This window comes from Gopherus flavomarginatus, chromosome 3 (genome assembly GCF_025201925.1).
Source record: "Gopherus flavomarginatus isolate rGopFla2 chromosome 3, rGopFla2.mat.asm, whole genome shotgun sequence".
NCBI lineage: Eukaryota > Metazoa > Chordata > Testudines > Testudinidae > Gopherus > Gopherus flavomarginatus.
The window spans coordinates 255734082-255760177 of record NC_066619.1 but is presented as its reverse complement, the minus strand read 5'-3'; the positions used below and the strand labels follow the sequence as shown (position 1 = coordinate 255760177).

General features: G+C 44.4%; 1 protein-coding gene across 10 annotated transcripts in view; it reads right to left on the bottom strand.

Annotated features, from left to right (window-relative positions):
* PROM1 (prominin 1) overlaps window positions 1–26096 on the bottom strand; it is a 95365-nt gene that overhangs the window by 19745 nt on the left and 49524 nt on the right. For 9 of the 10 annotated variants that reach the window (XR_007773560.1, XM_050947508.1, XM_050947506.1 and 6 more), the window contains 10 exons: window positions 25159–25248; window positions 23278–23495; window positions 22791–22865; window positions 21319–21382; window positions 5977–6136; window positions 4815–4967; window positions 3389–3512; window positions 2813–2916; window positions 2279–2363; window positions 152–298 (listed from right to left, as the gene is read on the bottom strand). Coding sequence is in view for 9 of the 10 variants with exons in the window: in XM_050947508.1 (XP_050803465.1) it covers window positions 152–298; window positions 2279–2363; window positions 2813–2916; window positions 3389–3512; window positions 4815–4967; window positions 5977–6136; window positions 21319–21382; window positions 22791–22865; window positions 23278–23495; window positions 25159–25248 (1220 nt within the window). In the remaining variant the exon portion in view is untranslated. The remainder of the gene's footprint in view (window positions 1–151; window positions 299–2278; window positions 2364–2812; window positions 2917–3388; window positions 3513–4814; window positions 4968–5976; window positions 6137–21318; window positions 21383–22790; window positions 22866–23277; window positions 23496–25158; window positions 25249–26096) is intronic. The other variant, XM_050947511.1, reaches the window with a different exon arrangement.

The following is a 26096-nucleotide window of genomic DNA, read 5'->3' as shown; positions in this document are numbered from 1 at the left end:
GTTTTTATCCAACTTATTGTGTCCTTTAAAAGCCCACACACACATATGGAACCAGCCTTTAATCTGTTTTGCTTGTGAAGACAAACATATACTGCTATATTTTCTTCCAGATGTGCAGGGCCTGCCAGATATGAGGTTACCATTATCTTACCTCTGTCAAATATGCTGCAAAGTTTATTCCATCTATTCCTGAAGAACTGAAATCCAGAAGATTCCGCTTTCCGATTTCATCCAGCAAAACTACATTGCTAAGATTTACATTAATATGTTCAATTTTCAGTGATACATCTTCTGTATACTGGGGGGGGGGGGAGACAAGAAACAGTTCTCACTGAGTCCATATTCTTCCTGTGTTAAGGCATTCCCACTTGAAAGCACTTGCTCCTCTTGATTTATCACTCATGTCACTTAAACCACATAAAAATTCAGTGATCAAATTCTGCTCCCAGTTATACCAGCGGAAGTCAAATTAATCTGGACATATAGCAGGTCCAATCCTTCCTTTCCCTGCAGCATCCCCATACTCTCATCTTGCAATGTCCTAACCTGTCTCTACATCCTTTCGACTCCTCTACAGATTATTCTATTGCCAGGACCTATTTCAATGTGCTTTCCTCAGGAAGGTCCAACTTCCATACAGAACAGATACAGGGATAAAATGCAGGAAATTGTTTCTTCAGTTTAAGCGGTTTTAAAATGGCCGGGCTATGCCATAGACTGTATGATAAACCTAGAAAATACAGGGGCCTAGGATTTTATCATCATCAACCCTGACAGAAATTCTGTACCATAATTAGGTAAAGGGATCACCAATTGACCAGAAAAGATCCTCTAACAATTTATCAAGATAACAGAAAGGTCCCAGCCTACTACGTAATGAAAGACAAGTACTGCCTTGATTTGTGCCATTCAACAGACAAGGCATTGGACTGGGATGCAGGAGATCAGAATTCTATTCCAAGTTTGCCACTGGATTGGTGAGAGACCTTGGGCAAGTCATTTCATGTCTTTGTGCTTTCACTTCCCCTCCATCCTCTGTCTTGTCTATTGTTTGTATACTCTTTGGGGCAGAGACGGTCTCTTACTATGTGTAGTTTCAATGCCTATCATAATGGGACACTGATCTTAGTTGGGGCCTCTAGAAGCTACTGCAATACAAAGTAGAACAGCTGATAACTAGTAACGATATCCAATTAACCGTGGCCAATTCTAGAAACCAAGTTGGGAGAAATCATTTTTTTCATCTCTCAAATAATACAAATTTTAACATGGGCTGTGGGGTGCATATAGGACAGCAATTTATCTCTTTGGCCAACTTTAATTCTGGTTCCTGCCAAACTGAACATGTCATTATAGAGGCTTGCCATATGGAGAGAGACTGTATGTTGTCTTCAACTAATAAAAATTCTCAGCATCTCCTGGAGAATGCTAGATTTTGAGGTCTTCATGTACGTAAAATAAAAAATAGTGCTGGAGCTTAAGGCCAGAAGGGACTACCAGATCATCTAATCTGACCTCTTGAATATCACAAGCCATGAACACCTCCTGCAATGTTATGACTTATAAATAAGGCTATGATTTAGTCACAGAATCCATGACGTTCAAAGACCTCTGACTTCAGCCCTGGCAGCTGGGAGCTGCAGGGTCCCACAGCCTCCCGCAGGGACAGGGAACCGTAAGCTTCCTGCAGCTGCTGGTGGCAGGGGAACCGCCTGCAGCTCCCTGCAGCCACCACCACTGGTCGTGGGGGGCTTTCTGTGGTTCCTCATGCAGTGGCTGGCATGGGGACCCTAGCAGCTCCCCACTGCCATGGGTGAAAGAGGGGCCCTGGAACTCCCAGCAAACCAGCATCTGCCCAGCCCCTTCCTGCTTTATCATGGGTAGTTGAAGTAAATGTCAGGGACCAGTCACTGGCTTCCATGAATTTTTCTTTATTGCCTGTGACCTGCCCATGATATTTTACTAAAAATATCTGTGACAAAATCTTAGCCTAATAAATAAGTAAGTAATCGGTCCCATGCATAGAGCTCTCCATGCCCATGAAGGCCCTGAATGGAAGAATTCTACAAAGTTATTTACTAAAAATAAGACACTTTCTCCCATCTTAACCAGGTTTGACTGTTAGAGAATATAGGAACTGACAAGCCCTCCCTCCTCCCCCGCAAAAACCACCAGTACTGTACTGTGTTCAAGAACACCTGAAAAGATAGCTGACAACTGCAATGTCCCTCCACACACACCAAAATTAGGAGCACAATCACAAACTTCCCTTACTTACCATACTAATGTTTAGAAACTCATTGATATTGAAGAGATTTTCTAGGTGAAGTGTGGTATAAATTCCTTTGTTTTCTTTGCAGTCACTATGAAAATAAAATGATATATATATCAATTTGAAAACCAAACTTGGTGCTATTTTTTTAATTAATTAACAATGCCAGCACATTCTAGTTTAGTCAATTTTTATAGAGTTCTAGACATATCTTTTGGATGTCAGGCTATAGGAAGGACAGTATTTAACAATTTGCTTAGTTTTAAAGATTCTTTGATGCTGTAAAATACACAAAACAGCTTTTCACAAGGACAGCTGCTTTTGTTCAATTGTATTATACTAAGACTACCTATAATAACTGGTTTATACGTTGTTCACTCACTTTTGCTAGTGATTCCCTATGAAATTAGCAGGCCACTTTATACAGGCAATTTTTGGTGCTGGAAATATAGAATATGGAAATTGCTGCTTTTTGAAGACATAAAAAGGAATGCATGGTAACAGCTGTAAATCCTGGACAAGATTTTTTTTTTTTTATACCTGTAAACTTTTTCAAAGGTCAAATTAATATCTGGATTTTTAAGCACGATGGCAGAAAGGTAGTTTCTCCAATGTCGATTCAGTAAGTAGGGAGTATCCAAAACCTAGAACAAAAGTGCACTGAAGTTATTTATCATAATTCTACATTTCTAAATTCCTGCCCGCACTTGCTTATGCGAATCTTGAATGCACACGTATGCCTCACCCTCAGAGATTATCACCTGCTGATGGAAAAAGAAGCGGATACACAAGACCCAATGATCTCTCAGGAGCAGAAAGTGAAAAGTGTAGCTCCACATGTTATCATGGGCTGCTGAGCTGCAGGGATTACTTCCAGCGATAAGCAGACAGCATTTGCATTGCCATTCTCGGTTGAATCTGCAACTCAGAATGGCAGAGGATGAGCCTCTCCACCAGAGTGGACACTATTATCATGACTGATGTGTGTCATCAAAAATGCCAAATCAGCACCAAAATTCACAAACATCTTAAAGACTTGTGGGTTTGGGTTTGTTTTTTTGGGGAGGGGGATTGGTTGGTTGTTTTGTTTAATATTTTGAATATGAACAACTTCACCTTGAACAAAGTCCTGTCTTCAAAGGGTTCACAGACTAGCTTTTCTACATTTCCACCTGTAACGAAGGTGATGACCACTGTGATCATCAGCACCCAGGAGAAAAGGAAACTGAATCCTACTCCACTGAAAAAGGGGAAAAAAAAAAAATTAGTGAGAGTTTAAGAACACTGAAGTGCATGCAGTAGCGAAGCAAAATTCAGTAACTGTAGCAATTAACAAGAGGCAGCAAAGACTGTTCCCAGTAATGCTGCATCAGAGCTCCTCAAATATGGGACATGCAGAGGAATGTTCAGGGGGTGCAGTGCAGCAGCTTGGGCTAGCCCTCCCAAGGGGTGGGAAGGGCTCCCCCGCTCCCCCCATCTCCCCCACTGCTCCTACCCACCAGGCCTGGCTCTGCTCCCAGACCCACCTCCACCTCACTTACACCTGTCCGCATCTCCCACCCAGGAGCTGCGGCTCCGCTCCTGGCTTTGAGAGGAGGGGGGCGCAACTCTCAAAAGTTTGGGGACCACTGAATTGTCTATACAGACATATAGATTTATACCCCAGCTTGCCACAAACTAAATCACACTTGCCTGCTGTGCACTACCTGGCTGGGTGGACTCTGCTGTGTGCACACCTAATCTACCCCACCTTGAAATGGGAGTAGAATAAAGCACACTAAGGATCAGAGTCTGAGACACAAACAGGCTGGCTCACTTCTTAGGTTGGAAGTGGAGCACATTGCCTCTGTCAAGAGTGAGCGCATTGCCTTTAAATTTTTTTTTTTAAATGAAGCCTCTAGTCTTCAAGAGTGGTTGTGCAAATTCCAGCCCTCCTCAGCAAGAAGGATGGATTAAACCCAGTGCTAGGGTCCCTAGGGATCATTATCGCCCACAGAAAAAAGCCCTCAACGATCAGATAGAAATAGGCCATATTCCCCTATTCTTCTGATGCAGCAGGTCTAATCTCTCTCTTTGGGAGCTCACACCATGTTTAAAAATATGTTCCACACATTATTTTTAGAGGAAAACTACAGATTCCCTTTATAGTGTAAATAATTTGACGTATGTCCCAATTTTGCAATTCCCGAGTTGGTTTAGATGGATGTTTGTTAGTTACAATGCTCTCACTATAAGAGATAAACATGGTTTATCTTCTCACATGATCCTCTAGTAAAGAAATTACTGTATATTAATGCCAACCTAACATCTTTTAAAGCATCCCAAGGCTAGAACTTGCTTCCACTGAGACACTTAGTTTCCAAACATTTAACCTGTATTTTCATCTTAAAATCTATTTTTCCCCCCTTAGTTGGCCAGCGTATATATTTATCCAGGTAACAAAATCACTGCTTTTCAAAATATACTTTCCACAATACAGTATATAACTGCAAGAGATCTTTGTGTAATATTTAACTTATATTTGTTAAAAATAAAAACTCACGCCATAAGGAAATTGCCACCGGTGTTTGAGATACAGCCTCTGGTTGTTGGAGAAGCATGTTTATCATAACCACAAGTACCACATAATAGTCCAAGATAGTAAAAGACCAGGATCAGAATCACCATGCAGCAGAGAATTAGACAACCCAACCATCTAATGAATCAATATAGACAGTTACAGGATTAATATGCATGGCACACCACAGTCCAAGAAGCAATCATGAATATTAAAGAAGAAATATCAAAGAGATTAAAGGGTAAAAATATTATGCAGGGTGACTAATAATTCAGAATAGAACCATCTCAAATGGGTTATAAATGGAGCAGTGCAAAAAATCAACTAAAAATCTGTGAGTGTGGATTTGTTATAGAATTACCGATTGTTCTTGTAAGTTTGCTTGTCTGAAAATACACACATATTACTTCATATCTGAATGTTGTAGAACAATTGTATTTAGATTGTTGGGGTTAAAACCTATGGTAAAGATACATTGCAAAGTGCCAGACTCTGCATTGCTGCAATTACAAAAGTACAAGGTTAAATGCATATAATTGGGGTAATGCAAGATTAACCCTAATTCCTACCAAAGTATTCTTTCCTTTTTACTCATGACAGAGTAATTCTGCTCAATCTACCTACATATGTAGAATTCATCCAACATTTCTTCACTCCAACACCTTCCATGTCTCTCTCCATCCTTCCTTTCATTTACTCTGATTTCTCTCCTTCTCTCTTCAGCTAATTCCCTCCCATCTCCCCTTCCTTCTCACTCTTGCCCTCCAAGACACTGGATGCAATAGAATAAAATATGCCAAAACAAAAATAAAAATTTCACAGCTAACCAAAAAGAAAACTGGAACTAATATGATATTTGCAAACCATTACGCTACTTGTATATTACATCCCTTATCCCCACCCTTTGTCTTGTCTAAATAGAGTAAATTCTTCAGGGCAGAAACTGTCTCTTACTTTATGTTTGTAGAGTGCCCAGCAAAATCCTGGCAGGGCCTCCACCACCAGACAAACATTAAATTACAACAACTTCACAATAGCATCAGCGATCAAACTTTTACTGTCCTGACAAAAACAAATAATTATATCAAAATTTTCCTAGACAGCACTTTTCCCCTCCTACCTTATTATTTAAGTAATATGTACCTACCTGTAGAAATCATACTGTTCCACTAATGGGAAATAATCTTGAACATATGCCTCACTCTGAGTAAGATATATTGTTAAATCAGCTAGAACCTTCTGAACAGGAAGCATTTGAGTGAAGCTAGTGATATTTGAACCAATGAGGTCCAACAAATTTTTGATATCTGAAAAAGCAAGCATTGTGGGAGTACATCGTTACAAGTCCATAAAAGGAAAATTATATTCTACATACACCAAGTTAAAATGCTCATTCATTTCAGCCACATTGTATATGGAGAAAGACAAGCCATGAAGACAAACATGAAACAGGACAGGCAAGCCACACGGAATATAGCTTTCAACGTAAGATAAATGGCATTTTAAGACACACATACTGTAGTTTTAACATTCAACTTAGCAATGAAAGATGTTGAAGTCAAGTCAGAGTTTTCTCTTTCTGTTGATTCATTTTAAAATTAATGTGTCTTTTTAAAATCCAGCTAGTTTAAGTCTTGCAGTTTTTTTTTTTGTAATATACCCAATAGCAATACTGAGCAAGGCAATTAGGTACTACATTAATAGACGTTTTAGGATTGTTTAAACAAGGGCTGTCGATTAATTGCAGTTAACTCATATGATTAACTTAAAAAATTAATCGTGATCAATTGCAGTTCTAATTGCATTGTTAAACAATAAAATGCCAACTGAAACTTATTAAATATTTTTGGATGTTTGTCTGGATTTTCAAATATATTGATTTCAGTGACACAGAATACAAAGTGTACACTGCTCACTTTATATTATTACAAATATTTGAGCTGTAAAAATGATAAAAGAAACAGTATTTTTCAATTCACCGCCTACAAGCACTATAGTGCAATCTCTTTATCGTGAAATTGCAACCTACAAACGCAGATTTTTTTTGTTATAAAACTGCACCCGAAAAACAAAACAATGCAAAACTTTAGAGCCTGCAAGTCCACTCAGTCCTACTTCTCATTCAGCCAATCACTAAGACAAACAAGTTTGTTTACATTTACAGGAGATAATACTGCCCACTTCTTGTTCACAATGTCACCAGAAAGTGAGAACTGGCGTTCGCGTGGGACTGTTGTGGCTATCGTTTCAAGATATTTACATTCCAGATGTGCTAGAGCAAGGGTAGACTACCTATGGCACGCGTGCCGAAGACAGCACGCAACCTGATTTTCAGTAGCACTCACACTGCCCGAGTTCTGGCCACCAGTCCGGGCGACTCTGCATTGTAAATGAAGTTTCTTAAACATTTTAAAAAGTTTAAACTTTATATACAACAATAGTTTAGTTATATATTATAGACTTACAGAAAGAGACCTTCTAAAAATATTAAAATGTATTACTGGTACGCAAAAAAGACAGTTACTCACCTTTGTAACTGTTGTTCTTCGAGACGTGTTGCTCATATCCATTCCAATTAGGTGTGCGCGCACTGTGTGCACATTCATAGGAAGATTTTTACCCTAGCAACACTCGGTGGGTCAGCTGGGTCGGCCCCCTGGAGTGGCGCCATTATAGCGTCGGATATATACCCCTGCTGACCCAATGGCCCCTCAGTTCCTTCTTGCCGGCTACTCCGACAGAGGGGAAGGAGGGCGGGTTTGGAATGGATATGAGCAACACATCTCGAAGAACAAACAGTTACAAAAGGTGAGTAACCGTCTTTTCTTCTTCGAGTACTTGCTCATATCGATTCCAATTAGGTAATTCCAAAGCATTACCTAGGTGGTGGGGTCGGAGTGACAACTTGCAGAATGCAAAACTGCTGAGCCAAAGGCTGCATCATCTCTTGACTGTTGAACCAGAGTGTAATGTGAGGCAAAGGTGTGGACCGAGGACCAGGTAGCTGCACGACATCTTTCCTGGATTGGTACATGAGCCAGGAAGGCAGCAGATGAAGCCTGAGCCCTGGTAGAATGGGCGGTGAGATGACTCGAGGGAATATGAGCCAAGTCATAACAAGTGTGGATGAACGCCATCACCCAAGAGGAGATCCTCTGGGATGAGACAGGTAGGCCCTTCATTCGGTCTGCCACTGCGACGAAGAGTTGGGGCAATTTACGAAAGGGCTTTGTCTGCTCGATATAAAATGTGAGCACCCTACGGACATCTAGGGAGTGCAATTGTTGCTCCCGTTGTTATGAGCGCAGCTTCGGGAAGAAGACCGGAAGGAAGATGTCCTGATTGATATAGAAGGCCGATACGACTTTAGGGAGGAATGCTGGGTGTGGTCGCAACTGCACCTTGTCCTTGTGAAACACAGTATATGGTGGGTCCACTGTGAGCACCCGAAGCTCGGAGACTCTTCTGGCCAATGTAATGGCTACAAGAAAAACTGTCTTTCAGGACAGGTATAGTAGTGAGCAAGTTGCTAATGGCTCGAATGAGGGAGACATAAGTCTGGTTAAGACCAGGTTGAGGTCCCAGGTATGGACAGGGCGGCATACTTGGGGGTATAAGTGCTCCAAGCCCTTGAGGAGCCTGGAAACCATAGGGTGTGAAAACATGGAGTGGCCACTCTCCCCAGGGTGGAAGGCAGAAATGGCCACCAAGTGCACCTTCAATGATAATACCGCTAGGCCCTGCTGTTTGAGAGACCAGAGGTAGTCCACGATGGAGGGGATCGAGACCTCGGTGGGAGTAACATTTTGCGTTTCGCACCAGCAGGAGAAACGCTTCCACTTGGCCAGATACGCAGACCGAGTGGAAGGTTTCCTGCTATCCAGGAGTATTTGTTGTACTGAGGCAGAGCAGCGTAACTCTGACTGGCTCAACCATGCAGCAGCCATGCCGTGAGGTGAAGGGACTGCAGGTCTAGGTGGTGAAGTCTGCCGTGGTCCTGAGTTATGAAGTCTGGGTGAAGAGGCAGGGTAATTGGGCTGGCTATCGATAGGTCGAGCAACATGGTGTACCAGTGCTGCCTGGGCCACGCTGGGGCGATCATGATCAAGCAAGCTCCGTCCCTGTGGAGCTTTAGCAGGACCCTGTGAACCAGCGGGAAAGGCATAAAGCAGTTGGCTCGATCACGGTATCAAGAAAGCGTCCGAGATCGAGCCCGGGGAGAGACTTTGGAAGGAGCAGAACATCTGGCATTTCCTGTTCTTGCCGGAAGCAAAGAGGTCTATGTGGGAAAATCCCCACTTCCAGAAAACAGAATGAATAATGTCCGGACGGATGGACCACTCATGAGAGCGGAAGGATCTGCTGAGTCGATCCGCCAGAGTGTTCCGAACCCCTGGGAGAAAGGACGCTACCAGGTCTATTGAGTGGGCTATACAAAAGTCCCAGAGTCGAATGGCTTCCTGACAAAGGGGGGAGGACCGTGTCCCTCCCTGTTTGTTTATGTAATACATGGCCGTTGTGTTGTCTGTGAACACTGAGACACAACGACCTTGCAGACGCTGTTGAAATGCCTGGCAAGCAAGGTGGACTGCTCTCAACTCTCGGACATTGATGTGCAAGGCCAGCTCCTGAGATGACCAAAGGCCTTGAGTGCGAAGATGTCTGAGGTGAGCACCCCAGCCGAGAGATGACGCATACATCATCAGGGCCATAGAAGGCTGGGGCGGATGGAACGGCATCCCTGCACACACCAGGGAGGGCGTCAACCACCAGTCGAGGGAGCCTAGGAGTCTCGGGGGAACCGTGAGGATCCTGTCTATATTGTGTCTCCCCGGGTGGTATACTGAGGAGATCCAAGTTTGAAGGGGATGTAGGCATAGCTTGACATGCTTGGTCACGAACGTGCAGGCAGCCATGTGACCCAGGAGGCTGAGACAAGTTCGAGCCGAAGTGGTTGGGAAATTTTGTAGGCCTTGTATAATAGATATCATTGCGTGACACCGTGGCTGTGGTAAGCAGGCCCTGGCGAGATTGGAGTCCAGAATGGCCCCAACGAACACTATTCTTTGTGTGGGATCCAGAGTAGATTTCTCTAGGTTGATCATCAGGTCTAGTTGGATGAATAGGTCCTTGACGATGCCCACGTGCCGCGTTACTTGGGTCTCGGAGGCCCCGCGAATGAGCCAATCTTCGAGATACGGGAAGACGTGTATGCGTCGACGACGGAGGGAGGCGGCGACTACGACCATACACTTTGTGAACACTCTTGGGGCTGTGGAGAGGCCAAACGGAAGGACCGTAAATTGGAAATGTTGACGATTGACCACAAACCTGAGGTACCGTCTGTACAGAGGATAAATGGCAATGTGAAAATACGCGTCCTTCATATCGAGGACGGCATATCAGTCTCCAGGATCCAAGGATGGGATGATGGTCCCCATGTAGAACTGATAAATGAAATTGTTTCACTTTATTAATGTAACTTCTGTTCACCATTCACTACACTTGCCTATACTGTAAATTCTGTTCAAACCCCATTTTAAAACACTCACTCCATTTTGTAAAAGCTTCCTCCAACTTTCATTTTTGCAAACCCTGCTGTAATCTTATTAGTTTAGTTTAGATGTGTGAATGAGATATGTATGAATGATGGAATCAACCTCCAGCCCCAGCCTGTCCTGATGAGATAAAGTTCAAATACCAACGGCTGAAGACCTAGACAACAGCCCTAAACAAAGTAAGAAGCATCCACCCTAAAAAGAAAAGGACAACAGAAGGAAGATCAAAGCCAGGTCCAAGGCTGAAAGTCACGCCTGCAATTGATGGGTGATCAATCTAAACCCAGAGGCAGCGTGACACAGCAAGACCTATAGACTTTGAATCCAAACTAAAAGCCTATAAAAAAGAAGGGTGAGATGAGAGACTCTGGGTAACATTCTGCTGCCAACATGGAAGAACATCGGTGCCTGCCCAACAGAGATCCAGCTCAGCCTTGTGCCCAGCTTTCCTGGCCAGTTAGCTGCCACAAGCTACGAACCCAAGCTGCAAAATCAAGCCATGAACTTAAGCTATCTTCAGGACTGGTAACTATGCAGCAGCTGCAGAACATCTGATGAATGTGGGTGTGTGTGTGTGAATATGTGTGTGCATGTGTGTATATAGGTATTAGGTATAATGTGTGTGTATAAGAATTAAGATATTAGTTATTAGTCATAAATTGTTATTATAATAAATGTGGCATCTTTGCCTTGTCCCTTTTAATAAGATCCTGCTGGTTTTTACTGGTCTAATATAATTGGTACAACACCCAGGGATACCATGCAGAACTTCAACTTTATCAAGAACTTGTTGAGTCCCCGCAGGTCTAGAATTGGTCTGAGACCTCCCTTCGCCTTAGGGATTAGGAAATAGCAGGAGTAGAACCCCTTGCCCCTCAAGTCCTCTGGTATCTCCTCTATAGCTCCCATGGCATGGAGGGACTTTACCTCCTGCAAGAGGATTTGCTCATGAGAGGGGTCCTTGAAGAGGGGTGAAGATGGGGGGTGGGAAGGGGGGGTGAAATAAACTGAAGGCAGTATCCAAATTCTACCATGCGTAAAACCCAACAATCTGAAGTTAGTTGGGTCCACGCAGGGAGGAAAGAGGAGAGGCGGTTGCAAAAGGAAGGGAAAGGATCCTGTTGAACTGGTACGTTGCCCTCGGGCGTGCCTTCAAAAGTTTGGTTTAGGTCCCGCGGGTGGTTTGGCGGGGCCGTGATTCTGTCCCCCTTGGGGTCCGGACTGCTGTCTACGATTGCCTCAGCCATGCCTCCTTGCCGAAGTCCTGCCGCTGTCTAGGCGGGGTGTAAGGGCGCTGAGGCTGGGGCCGGAAGGGTCTGCACTTAGACTGCGGTGTGTGCATCCCGAGTGAGCGCATGATCACCCTATTGTCCTTCAGACTCTGCAGCCTAGGGTCAGTCCTTTCCGAAAATAGGCCCTGACCTTCGAAGGGCAAGTCTTGTATCGTATGCTGCAATTCAGGTGGAAGGCCTGACACCTGAAGCCATGATATTCACCTCATGGTAATTCCTGAAGCCAGAGTTCTGGCTGTGGAGTCAGCTGCGTCTAATGAGGCCTGGAGAGAAGTTCTTGCCAGCTTCTTTCCTTCCACCAAAAGGGCTGCAAACTCTTAAGGCGAGTCTTGGGGGACTAGCTCTGTGAATTTCTCAACCGCCGCCAAGGTGTTATAGTTATAGTGGCTAAGCAGGGCTTGTTGGTTTGCCACCCTGAGTTGGAGTAGATTTTACGTCCCAATAAATCCATGCGCCTAGCCTCCTTTGCTTTTGGAGTAGGGGCTTGCTGGCCATGGTACTCCCTTTCGTTAACCGATTGGACGACGAAGGAGCAGGGTGTACATACAGGGGCACCATGTACTTCCTCTCAACTCCCCTAGCCGTGGGTAGAATAGATGCTGGAGACTGCCAGATGGTATCAGCCTTCGCTTGGATCGTCCGAATAAACGGTAAGGCCACCCTTGTGGGAGTGTCAGCCGACAAAATATCTACCACCGGGTCCTCTATCTCCGGAACCACCTCCACCTGGAGGTTCATATTCAGGGCCACCCGTCTCAGGAGATCTTGATGTGACCTTAGGTCAATTTGAGGAGGGCGCAAGGAGGATGTCCCCGCCACCGCTTCATCTGGAGAAGAGGAAGAGGAAAGGCCAGGGACAATCGGGTCCTCCGTTGCCTTGTGGACTTGGGCGATGTCCGGCTCCGGTGGGACCTGAGGGTCTGGTGCCTGAATGGGAGCATCCTCCGTACCCACAGGAGGGGGGCAGCTAACAGTAGCCTCTGGCACCTGGTGCTCCGACGGTACGGAGCGTGATGGCACTGGAGGATGGCATGGAGGATGGTCTCAGTAGGGCAGGCTTGCCAATGGACTGTATAACCCGCACGTGTGGTGCCGGTGGTTGAGGCAGTGCAGACTCTGTCAGTGCAATCAGTTCCCTTGCCGTACAGAATGTCTCTGGCGTGGAGGGAATAGTAAGCTCAACCATGGCGCGTGCCAGGGAGCTGTCAGGCACCGGACTCGACGGCTCTTGTGGGACCGGATTCGAAGGTATTGAAGTTGTCGGTGCTGGGTGGTCCGACTTAGGTGGGTGCTCCAACTGCGGTGTGGACACTGAAGCTGCAGGAGTCTTATGTTTTTTGACCCGCGGGGAGAGGGAGCAGTGCCGAGCAGACATCTGGGCCGGCGATGGTTGGTGGCGAGGGGCCTTAGTGGTACCGGTGTGCTCCAGTGCCGAAGATGCGCTTCTCCCGGGTGTGGACTGTCCAGTGCTCTGTGCCGAGGATGGAGGAGTAAGAACTGTCTCCATCAGGAGCTGTCTGAGACGAAAGTCCCGCTCCTTTTTGGTCCGCAGCTTGAAGGACTTGCAAATGCAGCACTTATCTACAAGGTGGGATTCCCCGAGACACTTAAGGCAGGAGTCGTGAAGATCTCCTATAGGCATCGGCTTGTGACAGGCTGAGCATGGTTTGAAACCTGGTGAACCGGGCATGGGCCTCGGCACCGGGTGAGGAGAAGGGGCTAATCCCCGAACCCCTCTTAATTACATACACTAACTATGTTAAAGAAAATAATAAACTAACTGCAAATATAGAAATTTGAACTATATACACAACAACAACGAGAAAACTATGAGCAGCTAGGGAGGTGGAGATCAGCTAAGCCATGCTCCACTGTTCCAACGACCGACACGGGCGGTAAGAAGGAACTCAGGGGCTGTTGGGTCGGCAGGGGTATATATCCGGCATCATAATGGCGCCATTCCAGGGGGCGACCCAGCCGACCCATCGAGTGTTGCTAGGGTAAAAATCTTCCGATGAACGTGCACGCGGCGCGCACACACCTAATTGGAATCGATCTGAGCAAGCACTCGAAGAACCTTAAATTAGAGTGAATAAATGAAGACTCGGCACACCGCTTCTGAAAGGTTGCTGACCCCTGAGCTAGAGTGTCATATGTCCCTTCATGCTTCAACCACCATTCCAAAGGAGATGCGTTCACGGGATGGATTGCTTGAGGATTACCTGCTCTGTTCATTCCCTCTGGGGCACCTGGCACTTGCAACAGTCAGAAGACAGGATACTGAGCTAAATGGACCATTGGTCTGACCCAGTATGGCCATTCTTATGTTATTTTCATGCTTATGACTGGTTCTGCTCGATTACAATCCAAAGCAGTGTGGACTGACACGTGTTCATTTTCATCATCATGAGTCAGATGCCACCAACAGAAGGTTGATTTTCTTTTTGGTGGTTCAGGCTCTGTAGTTTCCACATCGGAGTGTTGCACTTTTAAGACTTCAAAAAGCATGCTCCACACCCTGTCCCCCTCAGATTTTGGAAGGCACTTCAGATTCTTAAACCTTGGGTCAAGTGCTGCAGCTATCTTTGTCAAATCTGCAGCGAAAGCGTTCTTAAAATGAACAACATGTGCTGAGTCATCATCCAAGATCACTACAACATGAAACATACGGCAGAATGCAGATAAAATAGATCCGGAGACATACAGTTCTCCCACAAGAAGTTCAGTCACAAACTTAATTAACACATTTTTTTAAAATGAGCATCATCAGCATGGAAGCATGTCCTCTGGAATGGTGGCCGGGACACGAAGAAGCATATGAATGTTTAGCATATCTGGCACGTAAATACCTTGCAACGCTGGCTACAGAAGTCCCATGTGAACGCCTGTTCTCATTTGCTGACACTGTGAACAAGAAGTGGGCAGCATTATTTCCGTAAATGTAAACAAACTTGTTTGTCTTAGCGACTGGCTGACCAAGAAGTAGGACTGAATGGACTTGTAGTTTTTGAGTGCAATCTTGTAACAAAAAAAATCTGCATTTGTAAGTTGTACTTTCACGATAAAGAGATTGCACTACAGTACTTGAATGAGGTGAATTGAAAAATACTGTTTATCATTTTTACAGCTCAAATATTTGTAATATAAAGCGAGCAGTGTACACTTTGTATTCTGTGTTGTCATTGAAATCAATATACCATACATACTCATTCATAAGCCAATTTTTTTTTTAGTAAAAAAGGGAAGCACCAGAGAATGGGGTTGGCTTATGAACGGGCATAGAGAGGGAGAGGTGCAACACAGCCCCTCCCCCCAACAGAGGGAGCAAGGAGAGGCAGCACAGCCAACACAGCCAGAAAGGAAGAGGCGAGGCCAGAGTCTCTCCACTTCTGGCCATGCTGCTCTCCCCCAGCCTCCAAAGCAGCTGCAGCTCCGGGGTTGGCAGGCTGCAGCCACGCTGGTTGGCCCCGCCCCCCAGAACATGCTTCAGCTGTGCCGTCCAGTCTGGCCCGCTGGAGCAGGCTATGGCCGCACTGCCCAGTCTGCCGGAGCAGCTCCAGCCAGGCCAGAGACATCCTCCCCTGGCCCTCCCAGATAAAGTGGGAAGGAATGGGAAGGGGAGAGTGTGAGGGTATGTCTACACTACGGGATCATTCCGATTTTACATAAACCGGTTTTGTAAAACAGATTGTATAAAGTCGAGTGCACGCGGCCACACTAACCACATTAATTCGATGGTGTGCGTCCACAGTCCGAGGCTAGCGTTGATTTCTGGAGCACTGCACTGTGGGTAGCTATCCCGTAGCTATCCCATAGTTCCCACAGTCTCCCCCGCCCCTTGGAATTCTGGGTTGAGAGCCCAGTGCCTGATGGGGCAAAAATCATTGTCGCGGGTGGTTCTGGGTACAGCCTCACCCCTCCCTTCATGAAAGCAGCAGACAACCATTTTGCGCCTTTTTTCCTGGGTGAACTGTGCAAACGCCATAGCACAGCAAGCATGGACCCTGCTCAGATCAATACCGCAATCGTGGATGTTGTAAACACCTCGTGCATTCTCGTGCAGTCTATGCTGAACTGGGACCTGCAAAGCCAGGCGAGGAGGAGGCGGTGGCTATGGCAGCATGGCGACGAGAGTGATGAGGACATGGACATAGAATTATTTCAAACCACGGGTCCCTGCGCTTTGGAGATCCTGCTGGTAATGGGGCAGATTCTAGCCATTGAACGCAGATTTTGGGCCTGGGAAACAAGCAGAGACTGGTGGGACCGTATAGTTTTGTGGGTGTGGGACGATTCGCAGTGGCTGCGAAACTTTCGCATGCATAAGGGCACTTTCATGGAACTTTGTGACTTGCTTTCCCCTGCCCTGAAACGCCAGAATACCAAGATGAGAGCAGCCCTCACAGTGAAGAAGCGAGTGGCAATAGCCCTCTGGAAGCTTGCAAAGCCAGACAGCTACCGGTCAGTTGGGAATCCATTTGGAGTGGGAAAATCTACTGTGGGGGCTGCTGTGATGCAAGTAGCCAAAGCAATCATTAAGCTGCTGCTACGAAAGGTTGTGACTCTGGGAAACGTGCAGGTCATAGTGGATGGCTTTGCTGCAATGGGATTCCCTAACTGTGGGGGGGTGATAGATGGAACCCGTATCCCTATCTTGGCACCGGAGCACCAGGGCACCCAGTACGTAAATCGCAAGGGGTACTTTTCAATGGTGCTGAAAGCACTCGTGGATCACAGGAGACATTTCACCAACATCCACATGGGATGGCCAGGAAGGGTTCATGACGCTCGCGTCTTCAGAAGCACTGCTCTGTTTAAACTGCTGCAGCAAGGGAATTACTTCCCAGACCAGAAAACAACAGTTGGGGATGTTGAAATGCCTGTAGTTATCCTGGGGGACCCAGCCTACCCCTTGATGCCATGGCTCATGAAGCCACACACAGGCAGCCTGGACAGTAGTCAGGAGCTGTTCAACTACCAACTGAGCAAGTGCAGGATGGTGGTAGAATGTGCGTCTGGCCGTTTAAAGGCGCGCTGGCGCACATTACTCACTCGCTCAGACCTCAGCCAAACCAGTGTCCCCTTTGTTATTGCTGCTTGCTGTGTGCTCCACAATCTCTGTGAGAATAAGGGGGAGACCTTTATGGCGGGGTGGGAGGCTGAGGCAAATCACCTGGCCGCTGATTATGCGCAGCCAGACACCAGGGCGATTAGAAGAGCACACCACGAAGCGGTGCGCATCAGAGAAGCTTTGAAAATGAGTTTCATCACGGGCCAGGGTACGGTGTGACTGCTGTGTTTGTTTCCCCTTCATGAACCCTCCTCTCCTTTATTGACTCCTTCCCTGTAAGCAACCCACCCTCCCCCTTTAATTACAGCTTGCTTAAGGAAATAAAGTCACTATCGTTTAAAAATCATGTATTCATTATTAAAAAGTAATTAGAAAAAGAGGCAGAGAACTGACAAGGTATCCCGGGTGTGGATTGGTAGGAGGATAGGAGGGAAGGAAAAGGCCATTAAACACATTTCAATGTAATGACAGCCTTTTGGTTGGACTGTCTACGAGGGTGGAGTGGGCGGGTGCACGAAGCCTTCCCCCACGCGTTCTTACACGTCTGTGTGAGGAAGATATGGAACATGGTGAGTGGTGAGGGTGGTTACACAGGGGCTACAGCGGCACTATGTGACCCCGCTGCTCTTCCTGAAGCTCCACCAGACGTCGGAGGATATCAGTTTGATCACGCATCAGCTCCAGCGTTGCATCCCGCCACCGCTGATCTTCCTGCCACCATCTCTCATCTCGAGCGTCTCTCCTATCCTCACGTTGGTCCCTCCTATCCTCATGTTCACTGGCATCTTTTCTGTACTTTGCTACCATGTCCTTCCACTCATTCAGATGAGCTCTTTCATTGCGGGTTACTTCCATGATTTCCAAGAACACTTCATCTCGTGTCTTCTTTTTCCTCCGCCTTATCTGAGCTAGCCTTCGGGATGAAGTAGGGAGGCTTGAAAAATTTGCAGCTGCATGAGGGAGGGAAAAAAGGGAGAGAAGTATTTAAAAAGATACATTTTACAGAATTTTCATAGTGAACAACACTATTCACCTTACATAGCACATGTGATTTCATTACAAGGTCGCATTTTGCATCTTAATATTGAGTGCCTGTGGCTCTGGTGTTAGAGATCTCACAGATGCAGGTCTGGGCATCAGAATTCAGCTTGCATGCGGCCATGGTAAGCCATTGTCTTTCGGCTTCTCCAGCCTTCATATACACAGTGCCCTCTGATGCTTCTTTCCTGTTAACATGCAGCAGCAGAAGCCAACCCCCTCCATCCAATTCTCTAGGATGATTGCTTTACCCCTCCCCCCACTGCATGGCTGGTATCATGGAAGATCACTGCTAATCATCCCTCTTTCCCCCCCACCACGTAGCTGGGAAGATTCCTGCTAGCCAAACACAAAAAAGCTCAGGGCTATCCTTCCTCCCCTCCCCCACTTGGCTACGTGCAAGGAAGGATTTCTTGTAAGCAACAGCCCAGTAGGAAAATGGCCATCTCTGTCCCCTTAATTAAATTCCTGAATTTCAACCAGGTCACCATGAACGATATCACTCTGCTGAGGATAACAGAGCGAGATAAAGTACGGATGTTTCTTGAATGCCAGCAATCAGCGGGACCATACACAGCTATGCTTTGTCATGCAATGATACCCGATTAGTTGCTACATGCATGGCGTGGTAAAGTGTCCTACCATGGTGGACTGAACAAGGCTGCCTTGCCCAGAAACCTTCTGCAAAGGCTTTTGGAGTACCTCCAGGAGCGCTTCATGGAGATGTCCCTGGAAGATTTCCGCTCCATCCCCAGACATGTTAAACTTTTCCAGTAACTTTACTGGCCGCGAATGCATCCCAAGCCCTCATGGCAAATCAATTATTAAAAAACGCTTGCTTTTAAACCACGTTTTATATTTACAAAGGTACAATCACCAGAGGTCGTGTCCATGGCTTCACTGTCTGGGCTAGTGGCTTGGGAGGGTAATTCCGTCTGGGTCACAAAAAGCTCCTGGCTGTTGGGGTTAACGGAGTGCTGTGTGCTCTCTGCAGGGTCATCCTCCTCCTCATCTTCCCCCTCCGCAGAATCCTCAGCCATGGTTGTGATTACAACTCCCACCTCGGAATCCATGGACGGGGTGGGTAGTGGTGGCGCAGCCCCCTAAAATTGCATGCAGCTCAGCGTAGAAGCGGCATGTTTTTGGCCCTGACCCGGACCTTCCGTTTGCTTCTTTGGTTTTCTGGTAGGCTTGTCTGAGCTCCTCAACTTTCACTCTGCACTGCACTGAGTCCCTGGTGTGGCCTTTTTCCATCATAGCCTTGGAAATTTTTTCAAATATTTTTTCATTTTGTCTTTTGGAACGGAGTTCTGTTAGTACTGAATCCTCTCCCCATATAGCGATCAGATCCAGTACCTCCCGTGCGGTCCATGCTGGAGCTCTTTTTCGATTCTCAGGAGACTGCATTGCTACCTGTGCTGATGAGATCTGCGTGGTCACTTGTGCTGATCAGAGCTCCACGCTGGCCAAACAGGAAATGAAATTCAAAAGTTCATGGGGCTTTTCCTGTTTACCTGGCCAGTGCATCCGAGTTCAGATTGCTGTCCAGAGCGGTCACAGTGGTGCACTGTGGGATACCGCCCGGAGGCCAATACTGTTGATTTGCGGCCACACTAACCCTAATCCGATATGGTAATACAGATTTTAGCACTATTCCTCTAGTTGGGGAGGAGTACAGAAACCGATGTAAAGAGCCCTTTATATCGATATAAAGGGCCTCGTAGTGTGGACGAGTGTGGCGTTAAATCGGCTTAACACTGCTAAAATCGGTTTAAACAGTAGTGTAGACCAGGCCTGAGAGTCCCAGGCTAGGGGTGGGGTCATGTGGTGGGTGGTCAAAGGGGTTACCCTCCTGACCCTCAGGTTCTTTCCCCCCAAAAATTTCTCCACCAGTTGCTGTCCTGGCCCGTCAGGGTAAGCAACTGGCTCACCAGGACTCTTTGTTTACTTAGGTTTACCTCCGTGCCTGTGGATACGAGATAAAACACGAGAATTACAGGGTCAGCTTCTGAACTGGTCATAAATTTCCATTTTTACTTATCCATCTGGGGCGGGGGGGGGTCAGCTTATAAACGAACCGGCTTATGATCGAGTTATATGCAGAAAAATATCCAAAAATATTTAATAAATTTCAAATTTGTATTCTATTGTTTAACAATATGATTAAAACTGTGATTATATTTTAATCACTTGACAGCCCTAGTTTACAACACACCCTGTTAAATTAAAGATCCTATATGAACTTCAACACAGAAAGAGTTAAATTATAATCTGTCTATACAAAATGCATAGTTTAAATAAAAAGCCTTTCCAATTAGTTAGCAGCATTCTTCAAAAAGATGTGCTAATGAAGTAATATTTTGGTTATCTCAATTTATGAGGGAACATGTCAATCTGTTGGCATAATTTAAAAGTTATACTTAGCCACACAGAGCTCCTAAAATATTTCATATTACCATTGTACTATAAATATATAAAGAAATGCCACAGGAATTTGGTAATGGCCAGCACTGCCTCCAGGAGAATCAGGCCTTTTTTATGCTTTGAAACAAATAGATTCCGGTACCAGCTTTCCTAAACCCAAACCCTCCTTCTCTTTAAAAACTAAACTGTTCATGAAATTACTCTATTACAATTTTTTTCTGTTTTTCCACTTGATTTCTACCCTGCACTCAGTTATTAGTAAGAAACATCAAGCTGCTAAAATAATGAAAGTCTGCCTGGTTTTACGTAAATTGGCAGCTACTGGAAAGGAGTATTTTTGCATTGAGATCTCCTTAATGAAGAAAATGTAACATCATCATCTTAGAAAACTTTGACTCATTTTAGACAAGGTCACACAGTATGCTATGTTTACATACATACTGTGTATCGTTTTGCCAAACTTACAAGGAACAGCTGTTTACATTGGCAGAACAGGTCCACAATGCAAGAACAAAAATTAAAACACATTAGTATACACATTCATATAGTAATGTACTACGTCACCTTTTAATGATAACTAAGCCGTTAGCCAATTTAACTGTTTTATTTTTGGGTACTTAAAAGGTTAGATAAAGAACAAGTTAAAATATTATGTGTTTTATCCACTAGATTTCATACCACTACATAGATCAGTTTCTTTTTTTTTATTAGGAGCTTAGCTTAAATAAATAATAAATACTGTATATGTGCTTTTTCCAACCAAAGCACTGTCAACATTATAGCACAATAAAGATAGAGTAACCCATTTAGACCTCACGATTTCACCTGCAAGGCAGTAGTAGTCTAAGAAAAAATGCACAAAACACCATACGTCTTATTCTTAGATTTAATTATGAGACAATAATACTGCCAAAGGTGGTCGTCTCAGTCTATAAAAATGTGAACAAGTTTTAGATTCTATCTTTGATAGCATTTCCTGAAACATCACCAATAAAGGGGATACAAAAATATAACCATGGTAAAGGAGTGATACTATGCTTTAATGTTATGCTCTAGAAAACAGTTGATCAATCAAAAGCAAAAGCAAATTCTATTATCAGTTTCACCTGATAAGATGTTCCTGGTTTGGTTCAGCACTAAATCGGGAGTATCATTAAAGGCTGCATAGCCCTAAAATAAATGGAGAGAGTTAAAAGACTATCTCAATGCTGAATTGCTCACATTTGTTTTTGTGTTGTAAAAGGGCTGACATTATACACGTCACATCTTATCCAGTATGTCAAACAAATTTTACGTCACCCATTAAAAGTACAAAATACTATAGAAAGCTTAATGAGAGAGTCTAATCCAGGTAGTTTGCTCTCACAATTAGTCCCTGAAGAAGCAAACACAAACACACTTTTTTAAACATACATCAGTCGCATTTGCATGATTATGACCCTAAGGTGCTTTTTGTCCAACGTGGACCTAACGCTTACAAAGCTAAGGTTGCACGCACATATTCTCAGTAAACAATGCTGACATGCTGAACACCTACACAGTCTACTCCTCTCAGAGTGCCCCCAGCCCATCCCAAAACAAAAATGTCATGTTGAGACCGGTAAGCAGAAACACCAGTCAGGAAAGATGAACAACACTGTCACGGGTGCCAGAATTTCTATCCTTTTCCTCAGGCCTTTGTTTTATGGAGACAAAGGATTACAAACAAAAAAAACCCCAAGATGCTGAAAACAGTGGGTGCCAATTGCCAGAGAACTTTCCAGCATCTTAACCAGATGGGAAAGGAAAGGGCACACTTCACTCTACCTAGCCACCTCCGACTCCCTTTGTATCTCCCCCTCACCCTGATCACCCATGTGACAGGCACAGGTCTGGATGAACCCCTCATGCTCTGGGGCTTGTGGACTGCTTTTCTATCTTTTAACAAGGCTCTTACTAAAAACACCTAAACTTTAAAATTTGAAAAGGTATAGTATATGCCAGTAGACCAGTGGTGGGCAACCTGTGGCCCGTCAGGTACTGTGCTGGTGGGCCGTGAGACAGTTTGTTTTATACTGACTGTCCGCAGGCACACCTGCTTGCAGCATCTAGTGGCCACAGTTCACCATTCCCAGCCAATGGGAGCTGTGGGAAGCGGTGGTCAGCACATCTCTGCGGCCTGCACCGCGTCCTGCAGCTCCCTTTGGCTGGGAATGGTGAACCGCGGCCACTGGGAGCTGTGGGCAGCCATGCCTGCAGTCAATGTAAACAAACTGTCTCGTGGCCCGCCAGTGGATTACCCTGACAGGCTGCAGGTTGCTCACCACTGCAGTAGACCCAGATTTTGTTTTTTTGCTTTTGAAGAATATCCTTTAGTAGAAAATTAATGTTAATTATGGATGCACAGTGCTCTGAAGATGTAAAGCCTTATGTAAGTATTATTAGATTAACTCTTAAGATGTGAACCAATGCTGGGACAGTCAGGAGAGAAACCCGCTAAGAAGCAATAAGGGGGAGAAAGACTTCTATTTGGGAAAGCCAAGAACAAATGTCATATGTAATCATCCCATCCTATTATTTAATGTACCAAGAAACGTACCTTTTGAACCAAACTGGAAAGGTCTATTTTAAGGACGTCATTGACTTTGGCAAGCTGTGCGCTCACACCTGGCAACTAGGATGGAAAAAAGCATTCTTGAGTTAAATCAAGATACCATATACACTACTTGACCACATATTTCAAAGGGGGCAGTAAAAACAAATTGGAAGAATGTGTATAGCACAATATTGCTAATGCTCTCCTTAAACCTTCATTGGATGAAAGCAAAATTTATACTCAGCAATTATAGTTAGCAGATCATAGTGTTGGCTAGAGCAGCACTTTAACATCACTGTTTGAGATCTCTCTCTCTCTCACTTTTAGTGCATTCAAGATAAAAGCAGTGACTGAAATTGCATAGATGAAGTGACGCAGAATAGATCATTTTACTACACAAATTACTCCACAAATTGAGCCTAAATCAGAGGAATATTCCTGAGGTAATACAATGAAACTACACTGTGAAATGTTGAAACAATATTCTTACCCCACTGAAGTTAGCATTGATATTCAGTTGATTTAATGAATTTCTGATAACGTTGCAAGTTGAAGCAGCTTGAGCAGCAGAGCATGCAGAGTCACTGAGTGTGTTGCTCAGGTGTATTTTAACATCGGTCAGGTTAGAATGCAGCCTTTCAGTACCTTCCTGCAAAACCTCCACAGAGACACTTACATTTTCCAATGCCTCCTTTGTTTCTCTGATTGCTGTGATGATACAAAGATTTTAAAAGTTTGATTTAGAACTCCGTCTAGCTACTGAGCAAGATGCATACATTTAACTATAAAAACCAACTCTATTGCAGCAGAAAATATACTGCAAATAGATGCATAGCACATTTTGCTAGCACAGGCCAAACAGTCCATCTATTTTTACCAGGATTCCATCCCCCTCCCCCTGCAAATTTACCCCCTTTTACTCTTTGTTCGGTTCACTAGTTTGGATGAATTGCAACACAGAAATACAATGAGTCCACTGTTTCATTATTATATACCAGCACAAGTGGGTCAAGTCATTAGCAACAAATCCAGGGCCTTGTTTTGCAAGCTTAGTACAATATTTTCTGTATTTCTATCACTACTGTACACTTTGGGCACATCACTGAACTGAGTTTCAAGTGAAACAGAACATGTTGAATCAGCATTAGTGATGGCTGGTGCAACATTTTCTGCCTTTAGATCTCAGCCCAGTCATACAAAAACAATGAAGTGCTCAAAAGAAGGGTAATAGACAAACAGATACAGCTAAAAAGGCACAAGTGCACAAAAAAAATGAACCACACTTCACACAACACACAAGATTTTGTCAAGTCTTTTACCTTTTATAGCCCTTTCCACTTTGACTTCAAGCCAAACAGAAAAATAAAGCAAAGAAAGGAGAATGATAATGAGTGATGAGAAAGGGGTCTGGTGACGTGTGCGAACAGATTCAGGTGCATGGGTAAAGCAAAAAAATTGACTAAAGAAAGTGAAAATTTTCACTTTCATATGTACAACTGCACTACTTACAAACTCCTGAATTAGCAATTTTGCATAAAACAAGAACTGTTGAAATCATCTTCATAATGGACAAATCACAGAATCAAGTGTTAATAAGCCCAAAGCATGTATGGTCAAGACATCTTAGTTGCTGGTACCTTCACAATAAACTAGACAAATATTTTAACTTGATGGTGCTAGCCCACACATAAAAAGCAGCAACATCCCTTTGAGGACTGAAGGTATAAAACAGTATGACCTGCCTGAGAAGCAGATAAACTACTATTCATTAATTACCGTTCACAAAAAGTTTGAATTTCTCCAAATCAGCCTTTCCATATAAGAAGAAAAAATCTGGCAGTAGACATACAATTTCAAATGATGGGAAATTCACTACAAAGACCCAGCTGAATAAGCTCAAAACCTTTCATACAATGCAATCAATCCACTGGCTAACTCTGCTTTGTAAACTCACTACCACTGCAACTTCCATAAACCATTGGTACTACTGGAAGAGGCAAAGATGGGACATTTACCTAGCCAAAACCTAGCATTCAAAGACGCTTATAAATACCCAGAAGGTCCAGTATCTATCCATCTGAAAGTGCACAGACGCCAAATACCTTTTTAAACAGAAAGGTACAAGGATGCATATTCTGAGGGAAAGCTCTTGCCACTGGAATAATGCTCTCTTTCCTCTGTAATGGAACCATGCTTTTCCCTCTTGTCCTAAGGCATGCACAACACTCTCAAGTCACTTGACAATGCCCAGAAAAAAAACCTCTACGTAGGGACTGATTATAAAATTACATAAACTTGTGGAATAGGAAGAGGGTCTCTCTTAACAAGGCAATGGAAGATTAATAAATAAAAGCAGGAGACGTGCATTTACCTCCTGCCATTGTTAGAGCTGCATCGAGTGCAGGACGCACTTCTTTCGCAAAACGCTCCTGAACTCTGCTGCCAAGCAATGGCCCAACATCTGTAGTAAGAGAAAATAAAAACCATTGCAAGCCAGTTCAATGCAATCCTGTATCACTACCTATCAGAACAAGTATCTTGCACCAATTTTTACTAACTTCTAAAAAAGCTGCACTCAGGACTAAAGTCAAAGTTCAGGGTAAAAAGACCTCACTGCCCACATCTTCTTTGGCAACACTTACCTCTAAGATTTACGGGATTAAGCAATAAATCAAAAGGGAGTGAGGTCTATTTACTAGTGCCTGACTTGGGAAAGTGAAGACACTCTAGCAATGCAACAACAAACCAGAAATGCATACTCCAATACTGTTATCAAAGCACTGCTCCTTAACTTTACTTTATTATTTTTCAGAACACATTTTACGAAAAGTCCATCATTTTGCAGTGAACTTTGGGCAACAATCCTTTACTATGAACTATTTTTCATAGTGCACAAAAAATAGGGAAATTGATTCTTTGGATCCCTTTCTCTCTCCTTTTCCCTCAAAGCCCCAGCTGTGTTCTTAAAAGACAGTCCCAAAGATGCTTTAAATTTTCCATCAATCTTAGATTTTTGTACATCTGCCCATTACAGTATCTATCTTCCACATAGAATAGCTTGGCAATAGTGAAGTCACTAGTGAACTTCATGGAGTCTCTGGCTTTTCTCCATTTTCAAATCATAGAAAGTTCTTAGGGTAGGTTTTTTGAGGGTGCGGTGTGTGTGTGTGGGGGTTCAGGTTTGGGAGGCAGTGTCAGGGTGCTATGGCATAGATGTATCCTAGGTGGTCAACACTGTCAATTCTGGTTATGGTGGAAAGGCTTTACTAAATAGGAAGGTTTTTCAGTGCTTCCTAAAAGCAGTCAAGC